The following is a 25,821-nucleotide window of genomic DNA, read 5'->3' on the forward strand; positions in this document are numbered from 1 at the left end:
AACAGCGCACCCCCCCACCTCCCCACGTCCTCCCCTCCTACCAGCCGTTTACGGAGCTGCAGCCAGCAAGGCGGCGAGTGAGGGCGTGGAACTGTACTCAGCAAACAAAGAGAGAGAGAGGCAAAGACTCTCTGTGATTAAAGAGCAGTTAAGATGCTATGAGAGGCTAATTTGTTCACTGTGTGACAGAATCAACAGGAACTGGAGGCAGAAACATGTGCTGCCTGCATTTCCTGCTGCAATTTAAGGTGAATGCTGCTTTGATTTGGAGTTATACAGGAGCTCCTTCACTGCTGTCTGCTAACAGTTTACTTTCCCTTACTGCAGCCACTTGTGTGCACCTTTTTAAAAATAATTGTAATACTATTTTTAAGTGCCAAAACTGGTGTTCAAATATAAGTAATCAGAATATGGTAGGATTTGAGTTAATGTAAACATGTGCGATAATCTAATCCACAGTAAAAATGTAAATGGTAACTGGCTTTATCTATGCAACACACACTTGGAATTAAGACTTTAAGAAATCCAGTTAAGGGCTTACTGAACACAGTCATGAAATTCCAAAAAATCCTCTGCATTAAGTATGAATCCAGAGACAGATTTAGCATTATTTATCTTAAAGACTGGATGCACACATATGGAAAAAAAAAACTGGCACTTCCAAAGCTTACTGAATAAAATTAAATAGCTTTTTCACTTTTTGCCACTGTAACAATTAAATAAACAAAACATCTGTTTTCAGTTTTACATGTAATAACAATGACTGCGTAATAAAATGGACGCAGCAACATCCACCTGGGAGTGAAGCCAAAATATTCAGAGCTCCCCCTGCTGTGTGGCTGGAGTATAAGGTCATAAACCCCGCCTCCTACTTGTTGACAGATGAAACACGGGTCAAACTATGAAGGTGAAATAGACGTGCAATTTTGTTTTGTTGACTAGCTTTGTTTTAATTAGTTATTTCATCATGATTGACAGCTCTGTTGGCAAATGTGGCTCCTCGCAGCGTCCATTGGATTAGCAGAGCGGAGGAGGAGGAGGAGTGTGTGTCATCCTTTTTCCAAAGCTTGTTTATATTCAGTGTGATCGACAGTAGGTTTGTGTAGACGGAAAACAAACCTTGATATCTGCGACTGTACTAACAAGACTTCAGACAAAACAAACTGTGACACTCCGCAAACAAATCTCTGACGAGTGTGTTATGGGATATTTTGGTTTCATCTCATTTAACATAAACTTCTAATGTGTTCCCCATGAATCACAGAGTCTGTCTGGGTTTTTTGTTTGACTTGTTTTTCGCCACCGGATCGGTTTGTTTTTCCGAAATACATTCTCTCAGGGACAGACACAGCGATGACAGCGGACGCTATTACAACATGTTTATTGAAAACCTTTTTTGACAGCATAGTTTGTCAGGCACAGAGAGAGAGAGAGAGAGAGAGCAAGAGAGAGAGAGAGAGAGAGAGAGAGAGAGGGAGAGAGAGTTGGAGAGAGAGGCTTGTGAAATAGTTGTTTTTCCCAGTGGGAGATGTTTGCCCAGAGGGGGTTTTGTAGTGGAATGTTACAGAGGATTCATCATGATCAAAACAGGTACATTGCAACAAACAAGCTATGAATTAAAAATGAAAAAAGTCACATAATGCCAAATGGTTAGTTCCACCTTTTCTATGTTAGAAACATAAATTCAGAGGGAGGAAAATAAATTACGAGGGATTGGAGCAAAAATCAAAGGACAAATATGAAACTGTCTCGCTGAAACCTGAAGTGGAATGCGACATGAAATGTGACGTAACGGAAAGAAATTAAAAAGAAGTGAAATTATTTCCTCTCTAGGATTCTTACAAAATAGCTCACACAGCTACATAAAACTCTACTCATGTACATGAATGTAAAAGCACATTTCAAACTATAAATTAATCTGGACTAACATCGTCAGGTTAGAGCTGTGGTGGTGGGAAAAAAAAGAGCAGAAGTGTGAAAATAAAACCAACCAAACTGGGAAAGTGAAGCAATATTAACACTAAAGGAAGCTTAGATAACACACCTTTCATCGTCTTCAATCCTGATTTTTTTAAGTGAACAGAAAAGAGAATAAATAAGTCAGTCAGAGTCGAGACAGCAGGTGGTAAAAGGCTAATGTGTGACGTTACAGTAAGACGCCCTCCCTGCTGAGACCATGACGTTTACTGATTTGATACCGAAAGATAAATGTTTATTCTCAATAAGGATTTGTTGTTTTTAACATTTGCCTGTGAAGCATCATGTTTATCACAGAACTAAAACAATATTTCTCACTGATACAATTGGCGCCCATTTTCCTGTAATGCATCACCAGATGAAACTACTTAAATCTATTTTGTTTCTGTCCAATTAAATGTATAATTTATCTGAAATGTTGGTGTTTTTTTTTCAAAAATAACATGAGCTCAAGAAAAGCTTAACTGTGAATCAGCTTGCAAGCTAGGCTGATTACGCTAGTTAGCCTAGCTTGCTAGCTTCTAAAACATGGAGGAGCACAAATTACGCAGCACATTAGTCCTGCAAAATGTAATGTGTAAAAGGTAGAGGTGACTAATGCTAGCTGGTAACTAATTATGTGTTTTCTTCTTAAATAAAAGTGTTTACCAACTTGTATTGTACGGTACAGAACTTTGCAAGTCAGGCTAGTATCTCACATGGGCTAATGTTAGCAAGGTAGCTAAACTTGTTATAGCTTCCACTTGATGAGTGAAAAACAAGTTTTCCAATACAAAACATCTTCCCAAATGTTTAAAGGGAGAGATGACGTACGGTAGGCTTTTAAATCAAACCTCTTTGGGCTTTTAAAATATGTGGCTAAAGCGACATTTTAGTCAGTCTGTCAGTTAAGCTAGTAGCTTGTCACATAAACCGACAGCGTGCCGCTTTCAAAACAGCTCCTAAAACCAAAGTCAAAAGATTCCCCATGAAAATCCTCATCTACAAGAATCTATCTCATCATTTTTAATTTTTTACATTCTGGGAAATTAGCGTTTAGCTTGATATCATTAACAGTTAGCCAAATTAGCCATTAATAGTAGACTATTCAGGTTTTGGTATTATTTAATAACTGGGTAAAAAGGAGCTTATTATCAAAGATTTCAACCTTGATATTTTTTTACTTAATGTTGGAAAGTGTGAGTCATGCTGAATCTAAATTAGTTTTGTGGATGACTTTGAGCATCAGTTGAGTGTTTAGGTTTTTGTTGTATGTTTTGTTCCTTCTTTACTTTTGTTGCAACATTTTGAAGCATGCAGATTTGTAAAAATCTACTTTTATTCCACACGCTAGATAAATGTTAAAAACAACAAATCCTTTTTATAAAAGTGAGTTCACAGAGAAATTGAGACTTAAATTGTCAAAATGGAACAAAGAGAGAGTACAAAGAAGTGAAACCAGGGAGGGCATCCAAACAAAATCAAATCAAAGATAAATGAAGCCAGGAGAAAAGCCTGATGGGGAGCAACAGCGTTAAGTAAAATGACTACTCTACATCGTCATTGTCATCATCTTCTGGCTCTTTAATGAAAAACAACACTGAAAAGCAGATAGCTATGAATAAAAATACTCTCACCATAGGGAAAGCTTTTACCCAGCATGGAAGAATAAATAAAACAAACAGCATCCGTTTCATTAGATCCATCCAAACTTTACACAAGTGCCTTCTTGTCTCGTTCACTTAGGAGGGGGGGAGGGGCAGACTAATATGTACATAGCCTGCTTCTAGTGAGAACTGCCTTTTTATTTTTTTGCATTTATACATTCAAACTGACCAAAATGAATCAATTAATCTTGTCGTTTTAGCTAAATTGTTTCAGGCACTTCATATATTTGGGCCAAAACCAAAAAACTGTTCTGAAAAAAAGAAATACCAATAAATGTGTGTAACCTTTCACTTTACAAAGGCCTTCTTTCTGTGCACATATAATGAAAAAAAGTACATAATTTGGTGCTAAAATACATAAAATCTCCCAGTGTAGCATCACAATTAAATACAAAATGTTCACTCTTTTAAGTACTTCAAATATTAAAGGAGCATTTATTAAGTACTGACACAGGTCTTGTTGGGATATAACAATAAATGTCTCTACATAAATTCCGTTCACACATTGAAAAAGGCCATTGCACAGTAAAAAGTTAACACTGTTTCCGTTTAGCAGCGAGTGAATCACGACTCTGAACCCTTCAATGCCACGTGAATGTTACTTTCCCTTTTGTGACTTTGCTAAAAACAGACGTTGTAAACATTTCAACCCCTGCGCTGTTTTGGGGTCAGCTGGAGATACAACTGCATTTTAAGAAAAGGGTAGCCATCCATTTGGCAATCCCATGATCCTTCTCTGCACATGAAACCTCCGACCGCCTACATTCGACAGAGCAGTGTTCGGTTCAGAGATCTGGAGATGTTGGTGAAATAGACTTTTAAGACTAATTTGGCACTTTTTATTTGTAGCACACTAAGCTGGAAGAAGGATCCACCACAGACTTCAGAGTCTCCTGTAACAAACCAACATATATACTGTATATATAGTTTTCTTTTAAAGCTGTGGGAAATCACACAGCATGCCTTCATTTCAGTTTTAATACTATAGAGCAGCGATAAAATCTCAAGCGTCTGGGCAGGTTTTTATTTTTTTTAGTAACGCCTCAAGCACAAAAGGACAAGGACGTACCAGCTTTACATTTCTGCCTTCAAGCTGATGTATTCATCTGTGAGTGCGCACACAGGTGCCGAGTGTCTCTCTGAAACACGGCACCCAGCGAGTAAGCCTCGACCCTGTAACCTTTCTGTTCCAACAGTTTAAAACCTTCAGAGACCTTTGAGAATGAAAAATCAAACTGATATTGACATTTGACACTGTTCAAGAAAGCGCTATATAATGGAGATATAATTTAGTCTTTGTTATTATGTATATCCCATTTAATTTATCTTCTATATCTTGATTAAATTTCAGGTTTATGTATCAAGGCTCCAAATCATGAAGTGAGCAAAAAACGATTTCTGCAGTCTCACTGGACTCCAAATCCCAGAATGCATTGGTGAACTTATGGAGCGTTCCATTTGATCTGGGCAGTCGGACTCTGAGTTGCAGGTCTGCTAGGTTATCAGGAACGAAGTAATTAGCAGCTTAGTCCTCTTTTTATGTAATGAAATCAATCACACCGATAGTATCGTTCATGGACATGTTGTCATGTTATTTTTCGCGTGCAAACCAACACCTAGTGAGCAAAACAAAGGTACTCCTGGAGGGGTCCAAGTTGCTTGTCATACTTTTGCCAACTTGCAACTGGAACGCGGTTAACTCGGGATGTGACGCCATTCACAGCTCCGAGATCCGTGGTAAATGGAACGCACCATTTGATCTTTAGTTATTCAGTGTTCACTCATCATTTGTTGTAAATCTGTTGCTAATGTTCTCCAGCATGTTTTCACAATTTACTGTAGGACTGAAAATCCAACAACGTTCACTGATAACTGCTGAAAAGCATTCTGGGAATTGTAGTTCATAGCTACATGAAATGTATTTGCGGTTCGCTATTGCTTCTTCTCTATAAATAAGTTTTCAAACTTTAAAGTACAAACACTTTTAAAGTAATCTCACAGATAATGGGTCGGCTTTGATTTGAGGCCTTTCACCTTTTTTTTATTTCTAAGGGCATTACTTTTATTCTGTTGTTTCTGATATGAAGTACAAATACGAGATCAAATGTAAATCATTACCAGTAGGGGCTGGGAAATCAAACAGCATTAGAAGCAGGATTACATATTAAACTCTGCTGAGGTGCTCTGAAGGCTTCTTTTTTCACAGCTGGTTGTTGTTTTTGTCTTTAAGTACTTCAGTCAAACTAAAAGGCCTCTCGGGTACATTACTTGAAGCGCTGCTTTTTCTTGCCCAGCAAGAGCTCATCGTTGCTTTCATATTGCAAACATCAACTTTTCAAACCAGAGTCCGAACTCAGCAGGAACATCCGGTCTCCCTTCAGTGGGAGCCTTCAGTCCTCTGGAGGTCGAATCACACTCGCTCGTCGCCTCTGTCATACATTCTTAATATTTTAAAACTGTAAACAAAAGGAGAAAAAAAAAGATGGATAAAAAAAAAAAAACAAGGAGTCTAGCTGTTGTGAAAAATAACGTTGCAGTTCTGATGTAAAATAAGTTACAAAAAAAAAGAAAAGAAATAAAAATCTTTGTGTACAGTACTAACATCCTAAACTAGAGCGTTCAAACTGAAGAACCACATGTTAAGTCTATAAATATCTTTACAAATATACACGTTAATTATTCAAATAAACCTTTTTCTGTGTCACTTTCAACGATTACATGATTCACACTTTCATGACAGTGTCTTCTAGATTGCAATGCTTCCATCCTAAAAACAAATACTTTAAAAAAAAGTGTGATTTTTTGTCTTTTACGTACATCGCTGTGGACAGCAATATGATACATATTTCCATTTATATATTTACAATAAATCATTTTCTAGATATATATATATAAAACCTCCAAAACCTTGCTGTACTAATTACCGATGGCCCTGAAACGTCGCCTCGTGTCCGATGAGGAATTTGTTCCATGATTATCACAAAACAGTGTTTCTGGATGATGACTTAGAAATCTGTAAGAAAAACATGTTTGAAGCATCGAGTTATTGAGAGTCTTAGGAAGAACGCGTCACATCGTTGAGCTTTGCTGGTGTCCTGTCGATGGATCTTTCTTTGAGAACTGAACTTTAGTCCCAATATGAGGGCTCCGGTGCAGACGAGAGGATAAAAAATCTGAGGTCCTCGCTGACTGAATCTCCAACCAGTCACTGACCAATGCCCTTCATCGCCTCCTCTTGTAACATGTCAGTCTCTTTTTTTTTTTTTTAGGTGTCAGGAGGTTTTTTTATTTTTATCCCAGTAGGCACGGAATGGTTTCACCGCACAGATTGTCCGTAAGAAAAGACTGGCCCGAGTACAAAAATATAATTTCATTCCTGAAAAGAGGAACACAAACATGATTTCAACGGCAGAAAAAAAATAATCCTTCAATGTTCCAGGAGTCTCTGAGGGGGGAGGAGGAGGAGGAGGAGGAAGACTCGGTCCAAAAAGGGTTTAAGACGAGTAGAAGAGCTGTGGAGGTGTTGCATGCAGAGTTTGAAGTTCCACATCTTGAGGAGTCACTGTGAGGAGTCTGTGAGCGAGGAGGTAAAAGTTCAGTCTCCCCCCCCCTCCTGGCTCAGGTTTTATGTCCTGATCACCCCGTTACTGGGGAGCGGCGGTTTGGGAAGACAGGGCTCGTCAGGCAGCGGGTCGTGGGCGAACACCGAGTCGTCTCCTGACGAGCAGGTGCTGTTGGAGTCCTGACAGGTGGGCGAGTACTGCTCGAAGGGCACCGCCAGGTCCAGGTACTCCTGTCAGAGGAGAGGTCAGAGGTCAGACCGGGGGTGTCACTGTGAAATCATTTTGTGGTCACACAATAAAGTGAAGAATTACAGTATGTAGTTTATTTTTAGAAGGTTAATGAGCTGCTGAAAAAAAACATGACTACAAATCTGTTTTCCCTTTTTTCTTTGTAGATATTCTGCAGGAGTTTGCTTATCATTTTTAATAATAAAAAACAAGAAGTTTTCTAATAATGGCTGCAGAGAACTTTTTTTCACTGGAATCTTATTTAAGTGTAAAACTCTGGTATCATGACGACTTTGATCTCAATAAGCAATGTTTGGAAAAACTACAAAAAAGTTGTTTCGCTCTAATTTGTGAATGCCTTCTTCCTCTTTCTACGCTTCAATCAACAATGTGGGCAAAATCCTTCAGTAAGCCACGCCCACTTTAAGTCCACAGACGTCCAAGGGGATGACTGATGATGAATTTTAGTTTGGTTTGAATGATGGGTTTATGGATGTTTCCAAACATCCTCAGACTAATTGACATAGGCTCACTCTCATCTTTATGTATTTCATGTTTTTGTATTTTGTCAGCGTCTATGTTGTCTGATTCTATGTTGTCTGTGTTTTCTAGATGTGTCTTTTTTTCACCTGGCTGCAAAACAAATTTCCCCTCGGGGTTAAAAAGCTGAAGGTGAAACTAAAGGTGTGTTTCTGTGTTCTTCCTGGTGTTTCTGTGCTATCAACGAAAGCCTTTTAACGGCTGTGAGCAGCGGCTGTGCGGGGAGACTTACATCGGTGGAGGTCATTGATAAAACCCGGTCGTGATCTTCTACCAGCTGTCTGAAGGTCGGTCTCTGCGACGGCACGGCGTGCCAGCACTCCCTCATGATCATGTACCTGAAACAACCACATCAAAGCTCGGTTACTCTGCAGCTCGTCCATTTAACATCTTAAAATAAATATTCTCTGATCTGAAATGGATTGCTTTGGTCTGCAGCTGGATGGAGTCGGTCTGTAATTGAGGTTAAAGCAAAGTAAAGGCTCATCGTCATTACTGGTCGGTTTTCACTTTCATTTGTTTCCAGCTGAAAGACGACACCGTTCGTTCACTGCAAATTACAGAAATGGAAGTTTTCTTTTTACAACCTCAGAGTCGAGGAGAAACCAAAGTGCTGCTGACGTGTAGTGATCGATCTCTCGGTTCTTTGGATCAACAGCTACAATAAATTATTTAAAATCCGACTTTAACCAAGAGTTTCAAATTACTGATCTTTAAAAACCACCTTTTTCCTGTTTGAAATCAAGAAGGTACATGCAGAGCCAAAGTCTATTCAACTTTATTCATATAACACAGAAATCTCTACACAGGTTATCTCAGTATAGAGCTCTGTATTAGTAATGTTTACAGAGACCAAATACTTACGATTCTCAATCAAATCTGATCAATTAAAGCACTTACGTTATAGCATCTATATATTAGAGCTTTTACAGTTTTTTTTAAGGTGGATTGCGGTCCAAATTCAGTGAGTTTTTTGAACTCTCTCACTCTGAAGACCTCCTGTGAACCTCATCATCTTAACATGTGAACCTTAAAGTACAGAAGCCCCAAGAGGACATGCATCTATGCATTTTTTTAATGCAGTTTTCCTGCGATAATGAGTACGTTTGGGTTGTTTTCTGGGGATCTTGACTCATTTAGCTGGTTTTCAAGTTTTCATTTTGTATTTTTTATCATCATGTGGATAAATTGACTCATAATCATGTTGTTATCTTGAAAGAACTGCATACAGAAAAGTCAAAAGCGACTAAAGCAAAAGGAAATTCTTGTTATGAAAGCCTAAAGTCCCGCCTCCAGCTCTGGTCTCATCTTCTCTCAGATCCTTTCCTACCCGGGTCAGATTAGTCTGCTCTGAGTTGTTTGAAACACTTACAGTTCATGTGTGCAGTTTGCAGGTTTGTCCATCCGATGTCCCTCCTTCAGCAGCTTAAACAGTTCTTCTACTGGGATCCCTGGATACGGAGAGCCACCCAGGGTGAAGATCTCCCACAGCAACACCCCGTAAGACCACCTGAACACACACACACACACACACACACACACACACAGTGAATACAGAGTAGAGGTCAAACGCTGCTCGCTGCCTGAAGCAGTCAGAGAGAGGAGCTTGTGTTCCCCTGATAAACTGATGAATCTGTTCGGAGGAAGTATTGATCTTCAATAATGTTTACCGCATCCAATTTAAGAATCAATTAGACTTTCTCATCGTGTTGGACAGTCGGTCAATATTTGTGAAAATCAACCCTGAAGTCGGAGAGGAGACGAGTGGAGACTCAAAGTCATCATGCAGAAATAGAAGGTGGGATCAGCTGTGTTAATAAACACAGAGGGGAGTTTAATGAGACCATTTTTTATCTCATTTAATCTCATACGTCTAGCCTCAGGACGCAGCAGCAAGACCTCCATGAAAAAACCGACCCCAATTTCAGAAATTTTTTAAACTGATTCGATTTTCTTTGATGAAAAATTGTGCAGCTTGGATCTCAGACGGTTTGAAACATTTGAGCGATGCAAGAGACTAAACAAAACAAACACGCTGACAAAACAGACTTTTTGATACCTTCATGACCCACTGAAAACAGCTCCACAACCCATTTTTGGGTCCCGACCCACCAGTTGAGAACCACTGAGTTCGACTGTTTGTACTCAAAAAGCAGGAAATGTTATCATCCTATATCCCATACAAGTTAACTTTTATACAATGTCAACAAAAGCCTTTTAACGGCTGGTAAACATCCATGTGGGAGTTCATTTTCAGCATCAGTTCATCATTGGTTTAAATCTTTTCATGGGATTTATCAGTAGAGTAAATAAAACTCGGATGTAGTCTCAGTGATGTCACTCTTTGCTTTCTGAAAAGACATTTTGAAGCTTAATGATGATATAAAAAAAGGTGGAGTTGAGGCTTGAATTCGCCGCTAACTGGCTAAATGAGTGAAGCTAATCAGATGATGGGGCTCTATTAACTCAGGGTGCTATTGTTCAGCCGTTTGTCCAGTGAATCAGAATCGGACCCCTCCTCCCTCTGCAGGTTTAATCTAATTATCCTCGCTCCGCTCCAGAGCGCTGGAAGCAGCCGCTGCAGAGCGAGTCGATTGGTTCATCATGCAAGGAGAGAAAAAGAGACGGACGACGTCTGTGACGAGAGGCGAGGACGGCGCTGTAGTCGATAACTACAGTTCACACTCCTCAACGCTAACTGTCTCATTGTTATTGAGCTTCATCCTTATTATGAGGGGACGACCTGCCCCTCCTCCTCCTCCTCCTCCTCCCTCCAACACACCAGCTGTTTTATTCTTCATCCACTTTGCTACTTTCAAAGCGTTAGTGAGTGTGAACGTGTAGTGAGATTTATTCTATGCAGTCTTTATAGATCCTGGAACACCTCGGAGGCTCAGAGTTAAAATCCTCACTTCAGCGGTTTTGGCAGCGTGGAAAAAAACTACCCGGCAGAAGAATTAACAAGGTCCATGTCGACACTAAAAAACCCTGATGCATGTATTCAAAATGTGAATTAATAGTTAGAATAATCACAAAAAAATGTGTGAACCAACAGTGTGAAACAGCCAGTTTGACTTTTAAACGTATGCATGTTTGAAGGCTGCCGTATGTAACACCTATAGTGCCGTGTGAGCTCCTTTTGTTCCCTCCTTTTTTAACTATTTTCCTCGTTTGGCGGTGATTGTGTGACAGATTTGTTGAAAAGTGTTTTAAATGTTTCCCCGGCTGTTTGAGCGAAACAGTGAAAACCATCACAGGTCAGAAGTCAGAGTCCCCCCGGGGTGTGTGAGAGTAAACTGGCTGCAGAGCGACTACTGTATGAAGGGAGGAGGAGGAGGGGGGGAGGGGGAGGTTTGGCGGGAGGATCGACTCTGTAATCCAGACCTGCTGAAATAACAGAGCGGGCCCGATTCTGCTCTCGGCCCGTTCCCAGTCTGGTGTAATCACACGGTGAGTCAGTGTTGACAGGGGCCCAGTGTTTGGCTTGGATGGCTGTGCTGGGGACACAACGTCTGACATGGGGGGGGGGGGGGGGGAGCGGTGCAGCTACCACGGGACAGATTGACTTTGTGACCTCCTCACCTAAAGTCGCTCTTTCTTCTCCCGATCGCAGCAGACACCGGAGCGATCAGAGGTCATTAAAGGTGAGTCTGTGATTTTTCTGAATCATTGTGGAATCATTGTGGTGGGGGGGGGGGGGGCACCTTTAATAAGACCCTCCTATCTCCTTCTGTTCTGGTTAGGTTGGATTTACTCTGATAAAACAACAGTATGAATTTTGGGTCTCTGTTTGGTTTTCGCCTTCCTCTGATGTCTTGTTCGGAGATTAGAGAACAAACGCAGCGAGGAATGTGCGGCTCAGGATTATGAAGCGAGCGCAGATGACAGCGAGCGGGGAAAAAAAATATTTGGAGAGGGAACGCGATGATTCCATATTCACACGCACAGACTTTGGCTTTTTGATGCTAACGTGCTCCGTCATGATATTTCAACACTCCGGATTCCTCCGCTTGTACAGCAAGCTCACACATGAGCGGACAGTTGGCACGATGTGGCGGTTTGGGTTTGTGCAAAAAAACTCACACGTCGCTCTGGTGCGTGTAGACCCGGTCGAACAGCGCCTCGGGAGCCATCCATTTCACGGGCAGACGACCCTGCAACAACAGAAACCGCTTAGGTCAGCAGAACCGTTCTGTTCTGATCAGAGAGCAACACAGTTTGTTCTGCTCGGACTGTCCTTGAACTCATCACAATAAGGCAGGTGTAGAGTAACGTCTCTAGGAACTTCACAAAAGCATTCATCAACATCGTACTGGTGAAGCTTTACACACTGAGCGCTACCTGCCTCCTCTTGCTTTGGTATAAAATCCAGATGACGAATGTTTTGTGAAAAATCTTGTTGCATTCACTTGAGTAAAAAGTAAAAAAACAAAATATCTGCTACGTTTATCTGAACTAACATGAGAGGCTAACAGTACATTTTATTCTGGACAGAGACTCTGGTGTAAGACGCTCAGAATCAGACTCAGAATCAGAATCAGAATTGGGGTTTATTGCCAAGTACATTTACACATACAAGGAATTTAACTTGGTGTATTGTTGCTAAACAAACTAAAAGAAGCAAACAGACCCCGACTCTCAGGATGACTTCAGTTTTATTTAGGTTGAAGACATCCTCGATATACTCGTGTCTTAGAGTCACATAGATGTATTCTGATCAGTTTGTGACTCTGTGTGGGCGCCTTTGGACTTCACAGTTAATTATTTTGTGAAAACTGTTCTCTATAATTCCCCGATAATTCAGAAAAACAAAAACTTCTGAAAAATCTTGAAGTGATTAAGTGTAAACATGTCGTCTTGAGTTTGATTTCAGTTTCCTCTGATTTTCAAGACTTTTAAGAAAAAACAAGAAACTGAAATTACTTCTTTTTTTATTTTTATTTTTAATACCATATATTTTTTAATTCTATTTTATATATTGTAATAGCTTCTTATTCTGTATTATTTAAGTTGTTGCTAGTTCTGCTTTATTTCCTTGTTAATTGTTTAGCACCAAAACACCAAGTCAAATTCTTTGTATGTGTAAATGTACTTGGCAATAAACCCAGATTGTGATTCTTAAGACTTGAGGATTATCTGATGCCTCCTCCAGCAGCACCTTTAAGAAGTCCATATTTAAATTTCTCTAAATATTCTTCAGACAGATTCCTGATGAACTGAGACTCACGTTTGTGGTCTTTTTGTAGTAGTCTATATTGTGCACGTCTCTGGCGAGACCGAAGTCGGCGATCTTCATAACGTTGTCCTCCGTCACAAGGACGTTTCTGGCTGCCAAGTCTCTGTGGATACACTGAGGGAGGAAAAAAAAAACAAAGACATCAAACACACACATCCACACAATGCATCGCTCAATCACGCTGACACACACATTTGCATACACTCAAACATGCAGACAACTTTCATTTACACACATCTTATTTTACCCCAAAAAACATTTCTGATTCCCTTCTTCTTGGAAAGTTTAGAAAGTTTAAAGCTAAATCATGTTTTGAACGATAATAATATAATATAATAAATAAAAAATATCAGTTCAATAAAAGTCCTTCAAACATGATGCATAAATCCACAGCGGGGGCTCAGTGACTGAACATTAGCATATCAGCGGTAACATCATCCAGGCTCTGACCTTCTGCGAGGCGAGGTACTCCATGCCTCGGGCGACCTGGTAGGCGCAGGACACCAGGTCTTTGAAGGTGAGCTGCTCGTCTGGGATTTTACACGTGTCGAAGGAGTAGTCCATGCCCGGAGGCCGCCGCGCCCGCAGGTACTCCCTCAGGTTCCCTTTAGAGGCGTATTCCACCAAGACGTACAGGGGACCTGCGAGTAACACGGAGCACGCGGTCACTCAAAGATCATAAGATAATAAATGTGTTCATCACCGCCTCTGTGGAAAAAAAAGGGGCTGCTGCCTCACCGTCCTGCGTGCACGCCCCCAGCAGGTTGATTATGTTTTTGTGTTTCCCGATCATCTTCATCATCTCCATCTCCGACACCAGGTCTGACAGATCTTTATCTGTGGCGTCATCTGGGAAAAAAAACAAGAGCAGGACGCCGGATTAGAAGAAAAGATCGGACAATTCATGGGGGTGAAGAGCTCGAGACAAATTACCAAAATACAAAACGTGCAATAAACACCAGGGAAGACATTTGAGTTTGGGGAGTATGACAGAAACAAGAGCAGGCAAAGGGTAAAAAACTATGGAACAAAGAAAGATGCAATGCAGTTGTTCTCCTTGAGGAAACAACAGTTAAGGTCATGTGTTCATTCCAAAACAATCACAAACCTTTCAGCATCTTCACAGCAACAGTGAGCGGCTTGTTGGGCTTCTCCTTGTCGATGCCGACTGCCTCGGCCATCACCACCTGACCGAAGCAGCCCTCGCCCAGAGGCTTACCCAGAGTCAGCCTGAATGGAAAAAAAAAGAAAAAGTCAGGGATTAGTTTGAGTTGAAATTGGATGTAGCCATCGTGACTTTAGACATTGGTAGTCACCCATTCAAGCCTCAAGTGGACACTTAAGGAACTGCAGTTATTTGCAAGATTAGCTACATATTAAAGGCTTTATATGTGATTTTTTGATCCAGCAGATGTCGCCCTTGAGCACCAGCATGAAACCAAAACAACTTGTGCTGCATTGTTGTGTTAGCATGCTAATGCTAGCGATCTTTATTATGCTCGTATCTTCACACTGCATGTAAATTTACCTGAAATGAGCGTGATCTAGAAACACAGTTAAGCAGTGAGTACAGTATGTTATTCTTCTTTTCTGTAGTCCCTCAATTAAACAACTTTTATACATGAGGGGAGGAGTCAGCCGGCCGTCCAGGCGATGTAAACAAAGTGAAGATAGGACTCTGAAAACTCTGAAAACATCACAGACAGTGGGACTCGGGTGTTACACCCATTGTAGACAGTCATGAATCACAGAGTTATTTTCAGAGGATATACTTGATTTCTACATTTAAGTGTGAAAAATCACATATTAAGCCTTTAGTCACCAGTAGAGTCGCCCCCTGCTGTCATTTAGCGAGACTGCAGGTGACATCCACTTGTTTTTTTAATTCCTCTCTGCAGTTTTCACTGTTGCTGATTTGACTGCCAAGCACATAACTGTGGAGGATGGTGTCTCTGTGACCTTGATGTATTGACGGCTTGCATGTTTTCACAGCACATCAGGGTACAAGGACAACAGAACGGTATCCATCACATCAGAAATATGTTGCTTGGCGAAGTAAAAAAAAAAAAAAACACTCATTGTTTGCTTTCTGACAGGCGTGCAAACAGCAGTGAAGAATGTGTAACTCTGGAATTTTTTATTTTATTTTTCAGGGTTTCTTCTCACCGTGTTCGAGGAAACTCCCATTTAGGGTCTGAGGGCAGCTCCAGCTCCGAGACGTTGGCGAGCATCGGCCCGTCGCTGGATGACAGGCGGGCGATCCTGACCAATGGGGTGTTGGAGTTCATGGAGGAGTTAGAATCCAAGGACACCTGCTTGGGTGATAAAGACAGACTGTTATAGTCTCTGAAAAGGGCGAGCTGATGTGTTCTTAAACACAGAGACAGAGGGAAGGGAGAGAATATCAAACTTTTTATCTTTAAGTCCATGTTGGGATTGAAACTTTAACTTGGAGATTTTTATGTCGAGAAGAACAGTTTCATTTGAATTTATCTTTTTACAAGTTGAAATGAAAACTAAAAAAAAACAACCTTGTATCAAACTGAATAAATATGAAATGCTTTTGGCAGACTGGAAAAGTCTCACATCTCTGGACCAATGTCAGAGCTCATTCAGAGGCTCAAAGTTTCTGACAAACAGCCTGGCTTGTGACACCAGCCGTGACTTTTACAAACAGCCGGCCTGTGGTGGTGCACACGAGGAAGCAGGCGGTAACAAAGACGAATGAAGGAGGAAGCAGAGGTGGGCGAGCGAGCGAGTGCTGAGGTGGGTTGGACATCTCTATCCATCAGCCGGCTCCATTCCCAGACCGGCGGTCCTGCCGCCCGAACTTGCCAGCTCGCCTCTCCTCCCACCATTTATCTGACTGCTGGGAGGAGCTGATGGCTCCGGCCCTGCTTTTTGATGGATCTGTTTGTGTCAGAGTCTGCCAGCTTGGCCCCTTCAGGTGGGGTCCTGAAACAAACATGTCCACTTACCAGACTCCCCTTCCTCCGCCTCTCCACGGGAGGAAAATGAAAAAACAAAACGCTGTAAAGCTTAAAAAAAACCCACCACAATTTTCAGAGGCATGAAAAGTAATATCTGATAGAACATGCCAGGGGGTTTATGGGAGATTTAGCCAGAGTTATGAAAAAGAAAGGAGAGAAGCGGGAGATTAGCTTTACAAAAACGAAGCAAAGATTACAGAAAAATGCAATAAGACCTTTCCCTGCGCTGCCTTATAAGAGCATGTTTATGAAGGTAGAAGAATAGAAGAGATTTAGAGGCCACAATTAGAGCATCTTTCCAAAGATGTGCATACCTCATGTTACCTAACAACCTGGCATTTACAGAACAAGGAATAATCAGCAGTTTCTCAATCCAGATTAACCCAGATTTAAGTCAAAGTGATGTGTAAGTTTCCAAAGAACCAGTCCTATACTGAAATGCAACTTTTTTCATTCTGAGGAGTGAAACACTTAAATTATGAAGATGGAAAAACCATGCAGCGGCTGGGATGGATAATGAGAAGCTCCTCTGCCTTTCAGACATTCAGATGATCTTTACATCCACAGTGGGTATAAGTCATAGTGGGTCACCAGTATTTCAAGAAACCAAAAGAATGAGAGCCAAACTGCACTGCCTGACAGGTTTTGAACATATGAGACAGAGAAGTATTAAGAATAGACAGAGGAGCCCCGGAGCTCAGACTGAAGTCTTTTGATGCCAGTAAAGCGGAGTGAACACAGGACAAGACGAGGGTGAGGGCAAACTAATTAGAGTGCACACGGAAAGCCAGCACTGGAAAAGGCACCCTGGTCTGGTCTTCAGAAAACCTCTTTTCCCTTCTTGGACTTGTCTGATTCCTGTTTTGACTCAGACTTGTCCTGGTCGACCCTCTGATGGATGTTGACTCATACCCCCCCTCCTGCTTGTCTAGAGACAACAGCGCCCTGAACAATCTTCTCAAGCCAACGCTTTCCCAAAAAACATTTTGCCTACCACTGAAAGTAACATTTTATTTAGATAATATAATAATAGATGATATTTTAACGTGCTATGCTCCCCCGGCCCTCGGGAGAAATAAAGAGAGAGAGAGAGAGAGAGAGAGAGAGAGAGAGAAGCATGTCGATTCTGATCACAAGTCTGGGGAAATATTTGCTAATTGTCAAGAGTCTGTTAAATATAAAGCTGAAATCAGAAACCAAAGGCTTTACTAACCATCAGATAAAAGATAGCTAGGTCTTCCTGATCCATTCTTTATGCTAAGCTAAGCTAGCTAGTTCTAGATCTGTAATGGCTGAACAGAAACATGTGTGGTATTTATCTTCTTATCTAATGCTCAACCAGAGAGCCAATACTATTTTGCAAAAGTTTCTCACTATTTCTAAACTGCCTGTGAGTTTTCAACACATAATAATTTAGTCTCAAACAGGACTCGGTATTCCTCGCCTGGGTCTGAATTCTGTTTGAACTTTGGTCTTGGATTTGGCTTTGAGTCGACGTGAATGCAGCCCTGAGAGACAATGACGTGAAGAGTTCTGCAGACTGCGGCGATGCAGCTGCTCCACTTCATGTTTCTCCCCAAACAGTTGAGGGGCGAGAGTGTGTTACCCAGAGAGTGAAATCTAAAACTAACACTGACAGTCACAGGAGGGCATAAATATCCCTGAGCTGAACCTCCTCCAAGATAAACGCGAACACATGTCACCAGTGTGTTGCCTTCCAGCGTCCGCCAAACGTCATCAAAACAGCAGGATGGAGACAGATCTACAGCAGATAGACCTGCAATAACCTCTTCTATGTATTTATACCCTGACCTGCGTGAGTCGGGTTCGGCTTGCACTTTGTCCTTGGAGTTGAAGTTAAAGTTGAAAAGACAGACATTATAAAACTCTTCTGCAGGTTTCCCATTGTGGCACTGCTGTAGAAGAATGACAATCTTTTTCCATGACTCCCCCGGGCTAATTTGGGAGCTTCCTTGAGCTAACAAAGTTACTCCCTCCTTGGCTGTTGAGGTTGTTTTGCAGTTCAATTTAGAAGAAGAAATCACTAAAAACACAACCTGAGAAGCTGATGCAATGAATTTCTAAGCATCTGATTAATCTAGATTTTGCAAAGGATTTTTCATACTATCTGTGCCTTGAATAAACCCTTGAATTTCACGCATTTCAAGGACTCATAGCATTCTCTTTTTGTTCTCTAAACCTCCTGATGGAGACAATCAAGTATGCTGTACTAAAGTAAGAGTTGTAGTTTTTGAATTGTTCTTTTTCTACAAGCAAGTTTCCCAGAGTTTTTTGAGGAAAAGCCCACATTGCGACATAAATTCGATCACATCATCTGCATATTATCGCACCAAAGTCATTGCATATATGCTTCCAGCTTTGGTAAATAAACAGGAAGAGAGGAAAAGGAGGGGGAAGTGTTTGTACGAATCTTGTATCTACTTTCTGTTACCTGTCTCTTGAGGGGGAACTTTGACAGCTTTTGCACGGGCGGCGTGGGCAGCGTCTTCTGCGTGGTCATTCTCATGCGGCAAAGGACGACGATGACCACAGCGAGGATGAAGAGTACGCAGCCCGTCACGTAGATGAGGATGTCGGCATAGTAGTCTTCCTTCTCTGGGCTCACTTCTTTGAAAAAGACGGGTCAAAGTACACACATCAAACAACAAATAAGACCAAACTTCATCCACCAAGTCTCAACATGGAAAAGACTGTTTCTTTGCTCAGTAGCACACGTCACCAAAACCGATTCAGGGGAGCAGATTTGTGCGGATCTATAAATCAAAACAGGAACAGATCACATAGTCTTCTCCTGTTAGTTATATGCTGCAGCAGATAATTGCGCCTGTGATATGTTTCTCCCCAGGGAGTTAATTATAGTGTTGAACGCCGAACACAAAAATGTCTTGAAATTGCCTTGTAGCCTTGAGACATTTAAAATCTGCTCTGATTAAAAAGCGGCATTCAATGAAAGCTAGATTTTAAGTTCACATCGTCCAATTAAAGGGGCGTTGACACAGTCGCAGTGCTAAAGAAATGTGTTAACAAGTAACAATTTGCAATAATGTGCAATAATAGGTTTGAAAATGAACGTCAAAGATTGTGCTACAGAGCAAAATATGAGGTTGTTAAAAAATAATGACAGTAGTAATGATCCTTTTATAACATTTAAAGGAGAAGAAGAGGACTTTAAGACCCAGGGAGAGAGGAGGAATATACCTGGAAGCACCGTCAGCCAGGCAGAGTGGTAAGCATAGCCGATAGAGTTCCCTGCCAGACAAGTGTACTCGCCCGCATCCTCAAAAGACACATTGGTCAAGAAGAGAACCTCTAGCTCCTTATCTGTAGTGTTAATACCAGCCGTCTGTGGAGGATGAGAGGTGGGTAAGATGGAAAAAAAAGAAAGAGAGAGAAGAGATATTGTGAGCCCAAAGCATCTTAAAGGAAACACCATAAACACCCTGGAAGGAAAGGACAGGAGAGAGTGTTGTAAAGACTCAGCAGCGCTGCACTTCACCGCCACCAACATCTGGAAACACCCAAGCTGCACCATCACCACGCTGCGAAAGACGCTCGCTGGTTTAATCCAAAACCACATGAAATCTAGAAACCTATCACTCTGAGTTAAAATATCAGTGTTATCAAGTCATTTTGATTTTAAAGGAAATCTCAAAAGGCTAAAAATAAGTGAAAACCTTCAACATTATAGTAGAACTGATTCCGAAACAAATCAACTTGCTCTGTTGGATGCTCCTTTAGGAAAATTCCAGAAATAAGTTGAATTGTTTAAACAACAGTTTGAATTGTTCTGACTGCCTTGTCACATTTTGTGATTTAATGAAAACAGAATTCATGGGCTCAGTAAAAGTGAAAAGAAATGACGTGATATTTTGCTCACAGTCTGTTTTACGGTTTCAATTAAACCAGCGTGAAGTTTACCTGATGTCAAAGCAGAACAGATCCCTTCACCTTAAGAGAAGTTACTGTATGTCTTCCCTTTTAGATACAAAAACAATTGTTTTCTTGGATCTGCTTTGAAATTTCTAGGGGTGCCGCAGGGATCTATTCTAGGTCCTCTGCTATATTGTGCCCTTATGTAATAAAAATGATGATTGCATTTTAAAAAGTTTCAGATGAACAAAACTACAGAAAAGAAAAGCTTTCTATTACTTTGAAATCCCCTTAAGTTTGAGCATACATAATTATAAATCACCTTAAAATTACTGAACTGTAACGTTTGCTGTCCTGGCTTTTCCCTTTGACTAATGGGTGGTGTGATGATCAGTGGGAGAGTCATTTTCAAACCCACTGTCTGATGTGGCTTGGTAGTGGGGTTGGGTGGGGGACTCTCGTTCCTCAGCCTTTGGTAATGAACAGTGACATCCAGGCTCAGCCATGAATCAGAGTCCTGCTGCATGCTTTTATATAAAAGCACATTAATACAGCTGGTGGATGCACTCCCAGGGAAATCAATACCAATGTGTGTGTGTGTGTGTGTGTGTGTGTGTGCAATTTGATTTGGTGGCGTGTTTCATCTTTGTGTGTTTGTGTCTAAAGGTGGTTTGTGAGAAATCGAGGGTGAGACTTTTGAAGTTACTGCAGTAATTAAAGGAGGGACATTGTGTTTGTTATTGATCGGTAAGGAAGACAAAGTGGCACAGGGTGTTATAACGAATGATAGCTATGAGCTAACACAATGAGAGCATTTCAACTCAGAACCCAGCAAAGGAATGTGTATGTGTGCGTGTGTGTGTGTGTGTGTGTGTGTGTGTGTGTGTGTGTGTGTGTGTGTGTGTGTGTGTGTGTGTGTTTGTCCTATTAGCAAGCCAGCAAGCCAATCAAACCCACAAACAAGAGGAGCCCCGCAGAGAGGAGGAGACGCAGCAGCAGAGAATCAAATGTGGTGAAGGCGGCTGTCGCACTGAACTCGCCATTTACCTGCTTTGTGTATCTTAAGCCAGAAAGAGTTTTCTGACTTGCCTACAAAGTTGGAGGCGCGACACCAGTACTTCCCAGCATCTTTCTCTGTCACGTTGGACAGTTTCAACCTACTGTGGGCCTCAGTGTGTTTACTGACAACACTCTGCAAAGGGAAAATTGAGAGGCAGGGTGAAGCCTTTACAGCAAATTCTTGCAAGAGCATACAGTATGTACAGTATCATAAAAAACCTTTACATATAACTGACTATTTTTACAAAAGCTTTTACATAGGCCTCAAAGAAGTGCTTATTTATATTGAGCTGTTTAGAGGGACATAAACACTAATCCCAGCATGCAAAAATTCCACACAAGGAAAAATGTCCTCACAACAAAGGTTGTCTGTCAAGTGTCCTCACAAGTATAAAAAGACACACACACACACACACACACACACACACACACACACACACACACACACACACACACACACACACACACACACACAGTATACCAGGCTGTCTGAGTTAAAAGGCCTTACAAACTCGAAACTGCAAAATCACACACACACTCTGCACACTGCATAGTAACACAAGCTGTCTAACAGTAGATTAAAGGCATTACAGTATGTCAATCTCCCAAAGTGTGTTCGCCAAGTGCGTGAACACACACTTACACATGCTCACACACACATCGCTCGTGACAGGGCTCTCCAGCAGAGTAACTGTTGATGAATAATTAAACAGGCGAAGGAGAAAACATATCGTGTTTTATGGTTGCTTAATGAACATCAAGGGCTCGGCTCCAGACGCCTCCCTCTCCCTCCCCACACCGGGGCGAGTCGCTCATCGCTAACTCTTTTTCCAGGCATCAAAAGAGCGATTCAGGCATTTCAAGAAAAAAACAAAAAACATGCAGGACTCCCTCCTTCATGCACACACAGCTGTATTTAACTCCTACAGTATATACCACACATGAAATGTTGCAGAGAGTCTGAATGAACGTGGTGGGGCCAGAGAGAGAGAGAGAGGGCGAGAGAGGGAGGCACACAGATCTCTGTAAATACTGTTTCAATTATGTGGTAGTTGAAAATAGAGCATGGAGCCGCGGTCTGAGCTGTCAGGCTCGCTCTCCCCAGCTCTTTGCTTTTTGTTGGACTGTCTTTCTCCTCCTCCTCTTTCTCTCCTTTTTTCCTCTCTGTCTCTCCCCTCCTTCATCTCTAGAAGTCTCTTACTCTTTTTTTTCTCTTCCTCACATCTGTCTAACTGTCTCAAATTTGACTCAAAGCTCCGGTAATGTTTTAAATTGTATCTGAAAACACTTCTGTGCAGTAACTCTGTGACTATCGCTCAGGTCCCCAAAAAAACATCATCGCTCGACTGTAAAGGCTTCAGCATGCAAACTGTTAAATCTGTTATTTAATCATTAATTTAAACAATTATTTAGGCATGTTATGTAACATTTTATCACAGCCAGGTTTGCAGTGTGTACCTGTTTCCAGTGTTTATGCTAAGCTAAGCTAATAGGCTGCTTGCTGTAGCGTCATAGTTACTGTAAGATATGAGTTTGGTATGAATTTGCATAAAGGGATTTCAAACTATTCCTGAAAGTTGTAAATATTTTCTAATGACTTATCGTTTAATTCACCCTATGAGGCAAACCACAGTCATCATGAGGACAACAGTTTCGCCTTGCTTTCATGCTATCTGCAGGATTAGAACTGTATTCTATTTTCTGCATCATAAATTATTTTTAAAAAACGTGTGTGAAAAAGTATAAAAGATTAACGCAGTGAGAAGCTAGGTTGATGAAGGTCCCCCACGATGGTTATTAATTATTAATAATAATAATAATAATAATAATACATTTAATTTGTAACACACTTTACATTTTTGCAAAAAAATCTCAAAGTGCTAATTAAGGCTTCAACCTCAAAAATCCATTACTGTTGCAGAGGTTAGAGCTTGAAGAAGCTTGTCCAAATTGATATCCCTTTCTTATCACTTTACTCACTGGTGAAAACAGCACCAGCAGATCTGCCTTCATAAGCCTCAAATCCATCACTCCAAGAAATAGATGAAGTCAGCAACATGTTTTAAAGGGGTTGTATTTCTCACTCTGGTTTGATCACCTTTTATTTATTTTTTTCTTGTTCCTTCTAACCGTCTCCCTGCCTCGCTTACCCTCCTCTCCAACTCATTCTCTCCGCAGCCATCTTTACCCACCACTCTGTTACATATTCTCTCTCTCTCCATGCTGACTTTGCCCTTCCTTGTGCTGCTTCCCTCATTTTTTCCATGGCTTTTTTGGGTGCCTCTTCCCTCTCTCTCTCCTCCTCCTCCGCAAACCACGCGACGCAGCACATCTGACGGCAGCGGTGGTTTACAGAGCCTGTCTCTCTCCCTGCGTTGCCGCCACCACGGCAGTTAACTTAGTCCAAACCAGATGTTTGTTTTTATTCCCCCAGCTCTCTCCAGAGGCAGAAAAAAAAAAAAAAAAAAAAAAGATGGAAGGCCAAATAAGAGAAGCAAAAAGGCCGTCTTGGTTTGTCGATGGGAGTCTTCCTCTCTCTTCACCCCACATTAAAAAACGCTCCTCACAGCGGGATAAGGGTGTTGTCCTCTTCGGTGAGGAATGCTTTCTACTCTATTCTTGAACAGCAACACGACGTGGAGCGGCGACACCTCCAGGAGCAAAGCCTCCTAAGACTCCCTGACGCCTTCCTCACTCAGTTTATTTAACTTTCACAGTATTTCAGGAGGGAACACTTGTGATTGAGAAATGCTTCTTTAAGATGCACTTCAAAATCTGCACACAAACAACATGGGTTACATTTTTAATCCAGGGGGCGCTGGTTTAACTCAGTTGGTAGAGCATGCACCCACAGGCTATAGCGCTCATCCCACTGCTCTCAGGATGACTCCTGATCCTGACGCTATTTGATGCATGCCATCCCCCCACTCTCTCTCCAAATATTTCCTGTCTAAAAAGCCTCCAAAAATAATCTAAAAAAATCCATCTGAGGCATTTATTTGAAAAAAAGACAAGTCAACACATCGGCCAAATCAGCAACTGGATGCATCATGAATTCACTTTGAGCAGATAGCACGACCCCAGACTTCTCCTTAAATCAGCCTCGGTCATTGTTGCCATGATTGAATCCATCTTCACCAAATGCCAATCATCAGGCCAACAATTAAGAGCTCTGTGTGCGGGCATAAGATGTTAAACTGTAATTTAAAGTGTTATTAGCACATTAATGAGTATAGATTTGTATACGTTGCAGTATGTAGTAGAGTGCGTGTGTGAGGTCTTTATGCCACATAATGAAGGCGTAGTGTTTGAGCAAGGAGCTCATCAATTATAAACTGCAGTGAGAAAAAAGCCTGCAGGGCCCTGAGGACCCACCTGCTGTAAAAACTCATTAAACAAGACGTTTAGGAGAGATTAATTATCGGTGAAATGTTCAACGCTACTCCAGGCTACAGCTGCTGAAACTCGGCCTCATTAAGACACACTGAACCAAGAGTGTGGGGCTTTGCAGACCCACCTTCAGGATGTTGACGTAGGGAACGCCGTCGGGCCCGTAGCGGCTGCCGTTGACCTCGATGTGTTTCAGCCACTGGATATGCGGCTGGGCGTCGCTGTAGACCTTACAGTGGAACTCCACGTCGCTGCCCACTACCACCGTCTGATTGGCTGGGAGGCCCGCTTGGAGGATCGGCCTGTGAGGGGAACGCTCTGAGAGAAAAAAGCAACAGTCATTAGCAGAAAGTGATGCAGGGGAATAATGTGCTGCAGGAAATAGAAAAATTAGGTAGGTTTAAAAAAATCTGTCTTCCATCGACATATCTCGTGGGTGTTTGAAACCACTCTTCCATACTAATTTATTCAATGTTTGCACAGAAGCTGAAGTGATAGTAAACGTTTTGAAGTTGTTTACCTAGCACATCTAGCTGGTAGGTGTGGGTGATGGTGCCGTATTTGTTCTGCACCACACAGGTGTAGTTTCCCCGGTCTGACGGCACAGCGCTCTCCATTACCAGACTCCACTGCTGGTGTCTCAACTGAGGGGGGAGAGAAAGGAGGAAAGTTTGAATACAGCAAATCTAAATCTACTTGTATGGTCAGCCCATTTCAAGGACTTTAAGAGCGAGTTAGTGTAATACTTTAAAACATTTTCACATAAGGTATCGTGCAAAAACAAATCAGGATCACAGGTTAGTCCTACTAGAATTATCTTCAACCTGATAGTCAAAAGGATATTTTGGAGTCCTGTAAATCAGGTTAGAATTCACTTTTCAGATTCAGATTGAATCCTTTTTCTGTGTACCACAAACCAAAGCTGAAAATGAGACGTCCCTCTTTCTAGAAAGAGATCTTTCTATATTCACAGTAAGAGCGTTGTGTCCAGAGAAAGCCCTCCTTTCGCAGCATCAGATCTCCCCCCTGACTCCATCCTTTGATATCCTTTGGTATAAAACATCACAGAGCAGCTTGCTGTGTGCAGCGCCTGTTTACCGAGGTAAAAAACCTCTTTTGCACAAACATTAAAAAAATGGTTTAACCCATTTTTTTAATTGCACACTGGTTGATGCAGAACAGGTGTGTTTAGCAGGAAAACATCTTTTGGCGTGATCTAAATATCTTGATGGAAAGCAGATCTGAGAGCTCACAGCTCAGAGTAAGACTGAGATGAAAAGGAGTCAGGAGTGGAGCGCAGT

General features: G+C 41.5%; 1 protein-coding gene across 7 annotated transcripts in view; it reads right to left on the reverse strand.

The window, feature by feature from the left end:
- Positions 1–1,362: 1,362 nt before the first annotated feature.
- Positions 1,363–25,821, reverse strand: part of fgfr3 (fibroblast growth factor receptor 3) — an 81,080-nt gene continuing 56,621 nt past the window's right edge. For 3 of the 7 annotated variants that reach the window (XM_065947772.1, XM_065947770.1, XM_065947766.1), the window contains 13 exons: positions 25,041–25,164; positions 24,648–24,838; positions 19,400–19,544; positions 18,633–18,808; positions 15,357–15,505; positions 14,299–14,420; positions 13,929–14,039; positions 13,641–13,831; positions 13,182–13,304; positions 12,038–12,108; positions 9,327–9,464; positions 8,187–8,292; positions 1,363–7,416 (listed from right to left, as the gene is read on the reverse strand). In XM_065947772.1, the coding sequence (XP_065803844.1) occupies positions 7,249–7,416; positions 8,187–8,292; positions 9,327–9,464; positions 12,038–12,108; positions 13,182–13,304; positions 13,641–13,831; positions 13,929–14,039; positions 14,299–14,420; positions 15,357–15,505; positions 18,633–18,808; positions 19,400–19,544; positions 24,648–24,838; positions 25,041–25,164 (1,815 nt within the window). In that variant the 3' untranslated portion in view covers positions 1,363–7,248. Of the gene's footprint in view, positions 7,417–8,186; positions 8,293–9,326; positions 9,465–12,037; positions 12,109–13,181; positions 13,305–13,640; positions 13,832–13,928; positions 14,040–14,298; positions 14,421–15,356; positions 15,506–18,632; positions 18,809–19,399; positions 19,545–21,118; positions 21,264–24,647; positions 24,839–25,040; positions 25,165–25,821 lie in introns of all 7 variants that reach the window. The other 4 variants (XM_065947771.1, XM_065947767.1, XM_065947769.1 and 1 more) reach the window with 3 other exon arrangements.

This window comes from Labrus bergylta, chromosome 18 (assembly GCF_963930695.1).
Source record: "Labrus bergylta chromosome 18, fLabBer1.1, whole genome shotgun sequence".
NCBI classification, from domain to species: domain Eukaryota; kingdom Metazoa; phylum Chordata; class Actinopteri; order Labriformes; family Labridae; genus Labrus; species Labrus bergylta.